Genomic DNA, 12148 nt, shown 5'->3' on the forward strand with positions numbered 1-12148 from the left:
CAGTGCCGCTACGCTCTATTTCCGCAAAGAGCGTAGCGAGTGGACTGTTTCAGTTAATCTCCCGGGTGGGAATCCCGAAAGAGATTCTCACCGATCAAGGCACGGCGTTTATGTCACGAACTATTCGCGAACTTTACGAATTGTTGGGCATTAAAACGATTCGCATCAGCGTCTATCACCCACAAACAGATGGGCTGGTGGAACGATTTAATCGCATGTTGAAAACCATGATTCATAAGTTTGTTCAAGAAGACGGCAAAAATTGGGACAAATGGTTAGAACAAAGCCTCCACAGGTTTTCCCCTTTCGAGCTTCTCTATGGGCTAACTATATATATATATATATATATATATATATATATATATATATATATATATATAATGTTCTCTGAGGTCCAATTATAATGTGATCAAGATTTTTACATCAAAAACATCCTAATTTATAAAATAATAGCATATAAAAAAAAATAAGTGGTTCATGACTCCTTTTAATGGTTTTAATTCTTACTAATGTTTTATTTTATTATCTTTAGTTAATTTGCTTAGCCTATTTGTTTATTTGCCCTTTTAAGTCAGCTAGTCAGATTGTGCCACCCTCACCGCATATTTTGTGGTTTTCTGTGCATCATCATTATGAAGTCAGTCAGGAAACCATTATTGTGCTTTGCACGACATTGATGTGAAACCTTTTCTCTTCTCTAAATTATCATGGCAGATCTGACATGACTATATTCAGTTATGTTTACAGTTGTGTTTTAACAGGTTTAACTTTGGTATGATCAGGTTTTTCTGCCAGAAAATGCACACAAAAACATATAATTATTAGTTTGCTGTTTATTTGATCAGATCTCTCAGTAATACATTTATCATTGAAGACGTCTGTTGACATTTTTATTTAATCATGAATTGCTAGATAATAGTTTGCATTTATATTTTCTCTTGAAAACAGATTTAAAGCTCATAGATAAATATATTATGTCTAAAGATAAACAACATGTTTGCTTTTCTTTTTGAGCTCACTCTTTACATGTAAAAACTGCAGTTGTGTAAATCATACCACTTGAACTCTAAACTTTGAATATTGGTTATATATGCTAAACTAATAAACATTGCATTAAAGAAGTGATTTGATATTTAACTGAATATTATTGTCAAGCACAAATAAACCACACAAACCTGAATAATCACCACACCATTATTGACTGGTTTGCTGTTTATAAAACTGGCTGGTTTACCACATCATCTCAGTTTTTCTGAAGTGGAAGTGATCAGGCCAACAGGAAAAGACATCTGAGGCACAATTTGCTATTGTAATTTGAGACAACTATAGCAGTGCTGATATAACTGGCAACGTGAAGCTCAGGGACAGGCTTATATTGAGTTAGATTGTAAAATAAAGCAGAAATAGATGTCATTCAGCTGATCTTTGGTCCATCAGAGCTCCATGTTTTGATGCTTTCAAGCCTTTCTGCCAACCACGACGGTAAATGATTCCTCCTGCGACGACTGTAGTCAGAAAAAACACAAACACAGCCAGTCCAACACCACCGAACATCAACACACGCTCTGTCACCGTCACCTCGTCTACAAAGACAAAAGAGTTACTCACATACATACAAACAGACAGTATTAACTCATAACTTAGATTTAGTGCTGGATCTCCAGTCTCTATGAAAAATTAACATCCAAGATAACGATCATCATATACCTGTGATGTCTTTTGGCTCTTCTGTTACAAAAAGACCTGTAAAAATGATCAAACACACACAAAAAAAAACTGTTTTAGTTGTTAGTTGTATGGGAAAATGGATTAAGAAGAGCTTTTCTCCTACTATTCTGTCCAGGGCTTTATTTGAGGCGGAAAAAGCCGGAACATGTTCCAGCACCTCTGACGTTGGATCTGGAACTTTTTTTATTGGATCCGGCACCTAATGTGTAAAATGAACCGCCTAAATGAAAAAAAATTAAATAACTATTTGTGTAGTGTTCAATGTTGTTATCTGTCTTGTTAGTCTTTATTCCCCATTGAAGTTCCACAAAAATCTTGTGCTTGCATTTTCAATGCGTTTTGAATTTTCAAGTGACACAAGCGCTTGTTGTGCTGGTTGAGATTGCTGTTTCGCCTCTTTTCACTCAGGGGAAAAATGTCAAAAAGACAACAAAGTTTGCTTAACCTTTTCAGATACGCTGACCATTCAGATCCCAAACAAGCAAAAATCGTTTCTGTTGATCAAGAATGTGGAGACCACAGTGGACACAGCAGTAGTACGCCTACCATTAATGCTGCTAATGCACCACCTGTCATTAGCGGGGATGACGATGACCCACACGGGGAAGGAGATGAAGATGACGACGAGACGGCTGATGGGTACTTTGAATCTGCAAGAGATTGTGATGGCTACAAAGCAGGCACATTTGTCGGGGACACTCAAATTGGGCAAATCTGGACGGATGCTCGGTTTACAGAGGGAAAAAAAGTTGTCCCTGGCTTACAATGGACAAAACTGGACTAGGCTGTGCCATTTGTAAAAAAAAGTGGGATCACTGGGTCCGGATAAAACTGCAGGTGTGAAACTGGCAAAAGAATGGATCTCAGGCTCAGTGACATCATCTCTGCCCGATTTAAGAAAAAAGCAAAGAGCCTTAAGGAAAAAGGATTTTGAGCATGGGAGTACTAAAGCATGTGTAATGGCATCAAATATTTGTGATAAAGCAAATGAAAATATATTGGTAAATGCAGTAATCAATATCCAAAGCGACCAGGTGCAAACGACTGCCAGAATTTTTCACACCGCTTACAAGGCCAAGTGTCACAGGCCAGCTCACGGCTTTGAAATAGACTGTCAGCAAATGAATGGTGTGGATATGGGGAGGATTCTCCATGTTCTCATATACAACAGCATCTTGCATTTATCATGTATTTACGAATGAAGTTGCCAGAGATGGAATCACCCGAGAAGATATTCTTTGATTTTGTGGAGTTAGATGATTTTGGCGCAGAAGGCATTGGGCCCTATCTTGCACCCAGCGCAACTGACTTTGTACACTGACGCATGTATCTTTCTATTTGCATCTGACGCACAGCAGACTTTTCCCTTCACAGACACACGTCGGTAAATTAGGGAATGAACTTGCGCTCCCGGGGGGCGGTTCAGTGAAAAGAGGAGGCGTGTTCTGGCGCAAACGTTCCCTGGTGCTATTTTGCAGTTTCAGAAAACAATTCCGCTTCTGACCAGGAAAAAACTCGTCTAAAGTCAGTGGCGCGTTCACATGCTATTTTAAAGGGATACTCCACTTTAAAATGAAAATTCTGTCATCATATACTCACCCTCATGTTGTTTCAAACCTGTATGAATTTCTTTCTTCTGCTGAACAGAAAGGAAGATATTTAGAAGAATGTCAGTAACCAGACAGTTTCTGGTCTCATTGACTTCCATAGTAGGAAAAAAATATACTGTTCAGCAGAAGAAAGAAATTCATACAGGTTTGAAACAACATGAGGGTGAGTATATGATGACAGAATTTTCATTTTTCGGTAGAGTATCCCTTTAAGAGCACATGCTTGGCCATAATGTAGCGTGTACATACACTTTGCTTCTCTCATCTACACAGACGCAGCAATTGACATTTTTGCAAACCATACATAATTACAAGAAAAAATATTCCACACGAGGGAAATCATTGTTGTGTCCATGAAGATGTGAAAAAATAATAATAGCAATCCGCCATGGAACAAGCGCGCCTGCTCTAAAAGGGAATGTGAGATGTCGCTCTGATTGGTTTATTTCACGTTACGCCCAAACCACACCTATGAGTAATGAAGCTACTTCAGACCAACCCATTTTAGATTTGCGTTAGATCCGCCCACAAAGTTAGTTTTGCGCTTGATACTTGCGTTTCAGATCATTAAAATAGGGCCCGGTGTCTGCAAACTGTTGGATGCCTTAGATCACACTAACTTAGACGAGGGCTTCCTCTCAAAAACAGTGATGTTTGTGTCAGATGTCAGTGACGCAAGAGTGGGGTGGCAAATCGACTTAAAACCCGCTTCCCAAACATCAAAAAAAAAAAAAAAATTACACTGCCTAGTACGTATGTAGCTTTTCTGACTAAAAAGACACAGCGTTGATTAGTTTTAGGCAGTGTATTACATAGGCAGTGTCATTTTTTTTATCCGGTACCTCCAAACCCGTTTTGAATCGCCGGATCAATATAAATGGTGCATAAGGACATATCAGGGCCTTTACCATTTTTCAATCAAGAAAAAAAAACAATAATTAAGTGTGTCCAAACTTTTGATTAGCAGTGTGTTTGTGATTTAAAAACTTTCTCTGATATCCAATTTATACTGTATATATACATACTGACGAAATGTAACCTAAAATGGTAATATCTTAATTAACCATATGATGTGAAAACTGAAATCTGTTACCCTCAATCTCCAGTCTGATGGGTTTGTCGAAGTGCATCTCTGGAGCGTCAGACTTTAGTCCACAGAAATAAAGTCCTGAATCTGATTCTGTTACTCCAGTAATAGTTAAAGAGACTCTGGTGATCGATCTGTCTGCTGATATTTCCAGACGAGTTCGGTTCTGATTGTAGTTGATCAGGAGATTTCTCCAGGTTTTGTCTTTCTTTGCAGAAATCAGCAGAACGAGCTCTTCAGATCTGAGATGATACCAGGCGACTTCATCTCTGTTTCTCATGTTGCAGTTCAGAGTGATGTCTTCTCCCATCCGAACTCTCACATCAGAAGATCCTGCAACTGACAAATCTGGAGAGACATTGATAAACACACATCCTTTTAGACTATGTTTATGGTCATTGTATTTGATTTGATATGTTAATTTCATGAATGCTTGAAATAGAATATATTTACCACTGGATGTGATTCGCATAATCCAACAAGAAAATACACAGAAGAAAATGACTTTCTCCATTGTTTCTGTCGTTCGTAAAGGTGTCGATCAACCTAAGTTCAGCTCAATGCAGAGTCAAAAGATTTGAATGAGTCTTTTGTTCTGGTGTCCAAACGTGTAAAACACAGCTAAATCAAAACTGGAAGTATATTCCACACAGATGAGTGATTTAGAAATATGGAAATATGTCACTTCCCACTAAAGGTGGAGTCTAACTGGTTATTACTGTCCTCTACTGGTCATTCTTTCAGAGCAGATTGAGCTGTTGGAAGATTTACATTATATTGCGTGGGGTTCAGTGACTGTAAATATTCTATGATTGTTTCATTTAATCTAATGCATATGAAATTCTTTTAATTTGAAGGAATGCCTGTTTCCCTGAAAGACCCATGATCATGTGATCTGACATACGGTGAAATATGATCTCAGATCAGCTGTTAGAATGAGTATCATGACTGCTCAAACCACAACCCAGCAGGAAAGTCATTCCTTCATTCGTCTTGTTCAGAGTTTAAAACATGTCGACGTTTGAACTGTATCATTACACCAGAGACACTTTAAACCACAAGTGTGTCCACTTCCCACTTCCCCACTGAATGATAGTCTCTATATCAGTTCAGTTGTTCATCTCCACTTAGATTTATTGAATCAAACCACTCTGTGCAAACATGTTGTTATGTGGGAAGTGTTAGCTGTGTTTGGCCTGTCGCTCACCCGTCACCTGAAGGAAGCCATTTTAACACTGTCATCTCTACAGTCCCCTTTCCTTTTATAATGTAATAAACTTGACTTTTGATTGGCAGACGTTGGTCTTTGTGTCCTTCATGTTGCTTCCCTATAGAGTCAGAGTTGTAAAAAAATGAATCATATGGGTCTTGTAATTTTCATTTCAATTTAAAATATTGTGTGTATTTTATTAAGAAAATTGTGGTTCAGTGTTGTATAGAAAATAATGAGAACATTTCACTAATAAAACCAAGAGATACATTTTCCTAATTTTGTTTTTAGGGAAACATACAGTTTTGAGGCTGTTCCCAGCATGCTTTGCACATGGCTGAAAATGGAGAGTTAATATTGAAATTATGTGTTTTTGAGTAAGGGAAACATCTGTTTATGTTTAATGTTCAGTTATGTTTGACATTTGAAAGAGTTTCTATTATGTTAAAGGGCTTATGGCTAGGTTGTACATGTAAAATAATGCAGCAAGTAGTCAGAGGCAGTGTATTACATAGGCAGTGTCATTTTTTTTATCCGGTACCTCCAAACCCATTTTGAATCGCCGGATCAATATAAATGGTGCATAAGGACATATCAGGGCCTTTAGCATTTTTCAATCAAGAAAAAAAAACAATAATTCAGTGTGTCCAAACTTTTGATTAGCAGTGTGTTTGTGATTTAAAAACTTTCTCTGATATCCAACTTATACTGTATATATACATACTGACAAAATGTAACCTAAAATGGTAAGATCTTAATTAACCATATGATGTGAAAACTGAAATCTGTTACCTTCAATCTCCAGTCTGATGGGTTTGTCGAAGTGCATCTCTGGAGCGTCAGACTTTAGTCCACAGAAATAAAGTCCTGAATCTGATTCTGTTACTCCAGTAATAGTTAAAGAGACTCTGGTGATCGATCTGTCTGCTGATATTTCCAGATGAGTTCGGTTCTGATTGTAGTTGATCTGGAGATTTCTCCAGGTTTTGTCTTTCTTTTGCAGCCATTTTAACACTGTCATCTCTACAGTCCCCTTTCCTTTCATAATTTAATAAACTTTACTTTTGATTGGCAGACGTTGGTCTTTGTGTCCTTCATGTTGTTTCCCTATAGAGCCAGAGTTGTAAAAATATGATCATGGTTTTTGTAATTTTCATTTCAATTTCAAATATATTGGGTGTATTTTATTAAGAAAATTGTGGTTCAGTGTTGTATAGAAAATAATGAGAACATTTCACTAATAAAACCAAGAGATACATTTTCCTAATTTTGTTTTTAGGGAAACATACAGTTTTGAGGCTGTTCCCAGCATGCTTTGCACATGGCTGAAATTATGTGTTTTTGAGTAAGGGAAACATCTGTTAATGTTTAATGTTCAGTTATGTTTGACATTTGAAAGAGTTTCTATTATGTTAAAGGGCTTATGGCTAGGTTGTACATGTAAAATAATGCAGCAAGTTACTTTGAGTAATTACTATGCGTAATAACTGCTAATAATGCAATAATAAGATGTGGAGCTAGCAGCATACAGTGTATTAGATATACAATATATCTCTAAGTTAAATATAAACAGATCATCTCAATTCACTCTAAACCGCATAGTTAAAATAAAAAAGCTAATTTAATTAAAAATATTAAATTCATTGTGTCATAGACTAAATAACAATTTATTCGGGTAGATTTCATTAAAGAAATCAAGCCTTTAAAAAATACTTTAAAAATATAATGTATAATATTGTTACCATTACTTTTTAAGAAATTAGAACATAACTTTTTTTACAGTGTAAAATATATATATATATATATATATATATATATATATATATATATATATATATATATATATATAATGCAGTGCAATGTTCATGTGTGTTGTAAAATAAATATTTGGCAGATATATTGACAGATCCTCTGAAATCAAATTGCAAGTGTTATTTGTATAGTTTATTTGATTGGAACCCTTCGGTATAAATGATGTTTTATGCTTTCAGACATTGGTGTATCTTGATAAGAGTCAGAAACAGCCGAAGCTCAAACACTGAATCCCATATAGACGACAGCTGGAAGAGCTGGGAAACACTCTTTCTGTAAAGCTCTCAATGACTCCTGTTTTACTCGATAGGTTTAGATAGGACAGTGTCAGTTTTGTCATCATGTGTTCTCCAGTTTTCCCTGATTCAGAAACTTTAGTCATAGTTTAGGCTACCATCAGTTTGCTGTTTAAATCGTGATGTCAGGGACTGGTGTTTAAAATCTGCTGCATCTGTAAACTGTGTTCAGTGAGTCTCAGAATGATTCAGTTGTTAGTGTGTCCCGGCATTATGTAAGGGTTAATGCCCGTCTTTCTTTGGAAGCTAAGCTAGCAGGCTCTTGTTCTGTTGAGAAAGCTGAGTAGTAGGAGAAAGCTGAATAGTAGGGGTTACCATCCTCCTTTTCCCGGACTTGTCCGGCGGGCGAGATCGTTCAAAATGTCCGGGATTCAGCTTTTGCTTTCTGCAGTCGCCATTCATTGTTTACATGCACACCTTTTGTTTCAATCTAACTGAATTCATTCCGATTGGTGAATCTGAATGTAGTGTTTACATGAACGCTAAACAAGTGATCGGTTGATGTGCGTTTTACCCTTGCTAAGAAAATTCCTGCTCCTCCGTGAGAGATGGGAGACCCGGCGCGTCTCCCTTTAAGTCATGCACAGATCCTGGCCGTTTTGCTTTCACATTTGTAATATGGACTATTTTAGTCAAATGCCTTTTTTTATTTGATATAATCTGGAATATTAAGAATCACAATAGTAACTGGGCTGCACATTTACATTGTGAACCCCCTTTCTGTTCACATAATCCCCTTCTTTGAGGCCTTGATGGCAGTCAATAGTACCAATCATGTTAGTTAAAGGGATACTCCACTTTAAAATGAAAATGCTGTCATCATATTGTCACGGTGTGACAAATGAGGGCGGAACTAAAGTTCGCCGCAATTGTGTCCCCTCCGGTACAATAATAAGGAAACACTACCCCCCCGTGTAAGTGTATATCTGTTGCCCTGCCAACCGGGATGAGGAAATTGACACCAGGTGTGAGCAATTAATTTGGAGCCATGACAAAGCCATGTGGGCATTGAGAAGGATATAAAAAGCCAGTGAAGAGAGACTGTGGTGTGGTTCTCTCCCGTGAGAAGTCGTTCTATTTGAGTGTTGCAGAGAAGAATTGTGGTGTGCAAAGGGAAGTGCTGCTGGAGGGGACTCGAGGAGTGTGGAAGAGTTGTGAAAACACACCGTTTGCCTGGAAGGGAGAGAGATAAGTAATCGACCATCGTATCTCGTACCTGCATGTTCAACACTGAATTTGAGGTGGATTGGAGTGCTTTGATTGTGCTATCTAAACGTCACTGAGTGAATTATACTGATTCATGTTCGATCTCTTACCCTCTTCCCCCGTGTTGGAACGGTGATGTGAATCCTGTCTATGTCTGTGGAGGAAAACCCCGAAACCTCTTTTTCCCAGCATTGAAGCTCGTTGCTTGTGGCACGGAGACCCCTGGGTGAGTGCTGGCCTTATCTGCACTTATTTGAAGTGGATTGCAGTGCCTAAATTGACGTTTCCCTCCCTCACGTTGCATGTTTGGAGTGAAATTGCCGTGTGTGTGTGGAAGATTTATTTCCTCTTGCCGTGCACTCTCCTCGTGCCATGCTGGTCTACTGTCAGTAACTGGAGCTTAATAATGTTGATCGGTTCCATCTGTTGAGGACTAGAAGGAACAGCATCTGTAAGTCAAACTAACCCCTCCGTTTTGAAGTAGTGTTTCTGACTGTCTTAGAAGAAGCTCCGCTCAGCCTGTTGACTTGGAGCCTGCTGCAGCCCTAAGCCCACCTGTACGGTGTGAAGTTATCTGCCCCCTGCAACACACGTGAGAATTGTATACTGCTGTTGAAGTTGATTCTGTTTGTCTTCGTAGAAGCTTCACTCAGCCTGTTGATTTTGAGTCTGCTGCAGCCCTAAGTCCATCTGCATGGTGTGAAGTTAGCTGTCCCCTGCAACACACGTGAGAGTTGTATATTGCTGTTGAAGTTGATTCTGTCTGTCCAGGAGAAGCTCCGCTCGGCCTGCGCCTTTGAGTCTGCTATAGCCCCCGGCCCATCTGCATGGTGTGAAGTCACCTGTCCCCGGCAACACACGTGAGGCCTATATACTGCTGTTGAAGCTGACTCTGTCGGTCCTAACTGTCTGTCCTAGAGAAGCTCCGTTTAGCCTGTCGACTCGAGTCTGCTGCAGCCCCAGAGCCCCAACTGTCTACTCACCTGTGGAAACTCACCTGTCCGTCGTTGGTCCCTGTGGACTCTGCATCGGTGTGAGAAGAGGAAGAGCCCTGACCATCTACTCACTGGTGGAAACTCACCTGCCCATCGCATCCCATTGTGAACCCTGCATCAGTGTGAGAAGAGGACCAGCCCTGACTGTATACTCACCGGTGGAAACTCACCTGTCCGTCGTTGGTCCCTGTGAACTCTGCCTCGGTGTGAGAAGAGGAAGAGCCCTGACCATTTACTCACTGGTGGAAACTCACCTGCCTACCACATCCCATTGTGAACCCTACAGCGGCGTGGGAAGAGGAAGGGCCCCGACTGTCTACTCACCTGTGGAAACTCACCTGTCTGTCGTCGGCCCCTGTGGACCCTGCATCAGTGTGGGAAGAGGAACAGCCCCGACTGTCTACTCACCTGTGGAAACTCACCTGTCTGTCGTCGGCCCCTGTGGACCCTGCATCAGTGTGGGAAGAGGAACAGCCCCGACTGTCTACTCACCTGTGGAAACTCACCTGTCCGTCGTAGGTCCCTGCGGACCCTGCATCAGTGTGGGAAGAGGGACAGCCCCGACCGCATACTCATCTGTGGAAATCCATCGATCCATCACAGGCCATTGCAAACCTTGTACCGGCGTGGGAGTGGGCCCCGGAGACTGCTGCATTGCCTCGATTCCGGGGAAGAAGAGGAAAGGAAGATTTTAGCTTAGGTTATTCAAATTACTTTTAACTTTAATAAAAAGAACTGTTATTCCCTTTAATTCTGTTTCCGTCTCGTCTCTGACACGTTCCTCAGGGTGGTCCTGGTTCAGGGGTGGGCGCAGTCCGGCTTGGCCCATCCCGACCTGTGACAATATACTCACCCTCAATTTCTTTCTTCTGCTGAACAGAAAGGAAGATATTTAGAAGAATGTCAGTAACCAGACAGTTTCTGGTCTCATTGACTTCCATCCCTTTAAGCCTGAGTTACATATAGGCTACTGTAATCGGCATGGTCATGATTGCATGATCCTCATAAAAAATTATGATGGAAAATTATTAACCAAATCCAGCTAACTGAGTTTGCGACGTACGAAGAACGGGCCCCTGTTCTGTTCTGTGACTTCAGTAACCAAAACATACACACATGACTCTGGATGTCATTATATCAGATGACCACTAGATGTCCTCATAACCTCATATATGTAGGCTATATATAATATGTTACATCCCCCTTCTTAAGTATATTCCTTTATACTGATGCATAGAACTTCTGCACAAACTTTTAAACACAACATTTGAGTTTCATTTACCAAACTTTCAGCATAACTACAAAATTATTCAACACATTTTCACAAATGCATTTATACTCATGAACTATTGCATTTCAACTTATTGCACATTCAACAATGCACATACATTGTATTAACTCTCAGTCTTTGTATTTTTCAGGTAATTTTACAACTCTTCCAGACCTTGTACGGTAAGCTTGCTCTTTCTCTACGCTTTCATTACCATTTCTTTCATTTGAAATGTCCTTACTGTCAAGTGCATTGCTCTGTGATGCATCAACCGACTGCTGATATCAGTATCAACGCTTTTCTCAAATGTTGAAGAGTCTGTTTCTCTTGTTTTTCTTAAATGTCTGCGATTTCGTCTGAACAGCTTTCCATCAGGAGTCTTTACTATAAAAGAACGTGGCTGTTCATGCTTTTCCAGAACAACAGCTGGCCTCCATGAATCTCCCTTTTGCATCCTTATTCCTTCTCCAGGTTGCAGATCAGGTAAGTATTTAGCCATCCTGTCGTAGTACTGCTTCTGTTTCTCCTGTCTCTGCTTAAGTTGCTCATGCACTTGCGACATTGTCTCCGTGGTAAGCAATGCAGATGATGTTGGTAGCTTCGTCCTGAGATGTCTCCCCATCAGTAATTGTGCAGGTGATAATCCTATCCCTTCCATTGGCGTGTTGCGGTACTCCAGTAGTGCTATGTACGGATCACATTGACTACTCTGCGCTTTCTTTAGGAGATTTTTCACTGTTTGCACTGCTCTCTCGGCTTGTCCATTAGACTGTGCATAACCAGGACTTGAAGTCACATGCTTGAATCCCCATTCCTCTGCAAAACTTGAAAATTCAGCACTTACATACTGAGGTCCATTGTCGGATACTACTATATCTGCAATTCCATGTCTTGCAAAGATGGACTTCATTTCCCTGATGACTCCACAGCTTGT

The 12148-nt window shown here is 39.9% G+C and overlaps 1 protein-coding gene across 1 annotated transcript; it reads right to left on the reverse strand.

The window, feature by feature from the left end:
- Positions 1-816: 816 nt before the first annotated feature.
- On the reverse strand, positions 817-5084 carry LOC307163763 (uncharacterized protein). Its single transcript, XM_079879996.1, has 4 exons — positions 4879-5084; positions 4432-4773; positions 1708-1743; positions 817-1583 (listed from the first exon to the last, which is right to left on the reverse strand). The coding sequence occupies exons 1-4, from the start codon at positions 4937-4939 to the stop codon at positions 1411-1413; spliced, it is 612 nt and encodes a 203-aa protein (XP_079736122.1). The 5' UTR covers positions 4940-5084; the 3' UTR covers positions 817-1410.
- Between the last annotated feature and the right edge of the window lie 7064 nt (positions 5085-12148).

This window comes from Squalius cephalus (assembly GCF_949319135.1).
Source record: "Squalius cephalus genome assembly, chromosome: 8".
NCBI classification, from domain to species: domain Eukaryota; kingdom Metazoa; phylum Chordata; class Actinopteri; order Cypriniformes; family Leuciscidae; genus Squalius; species Squalius cephalus.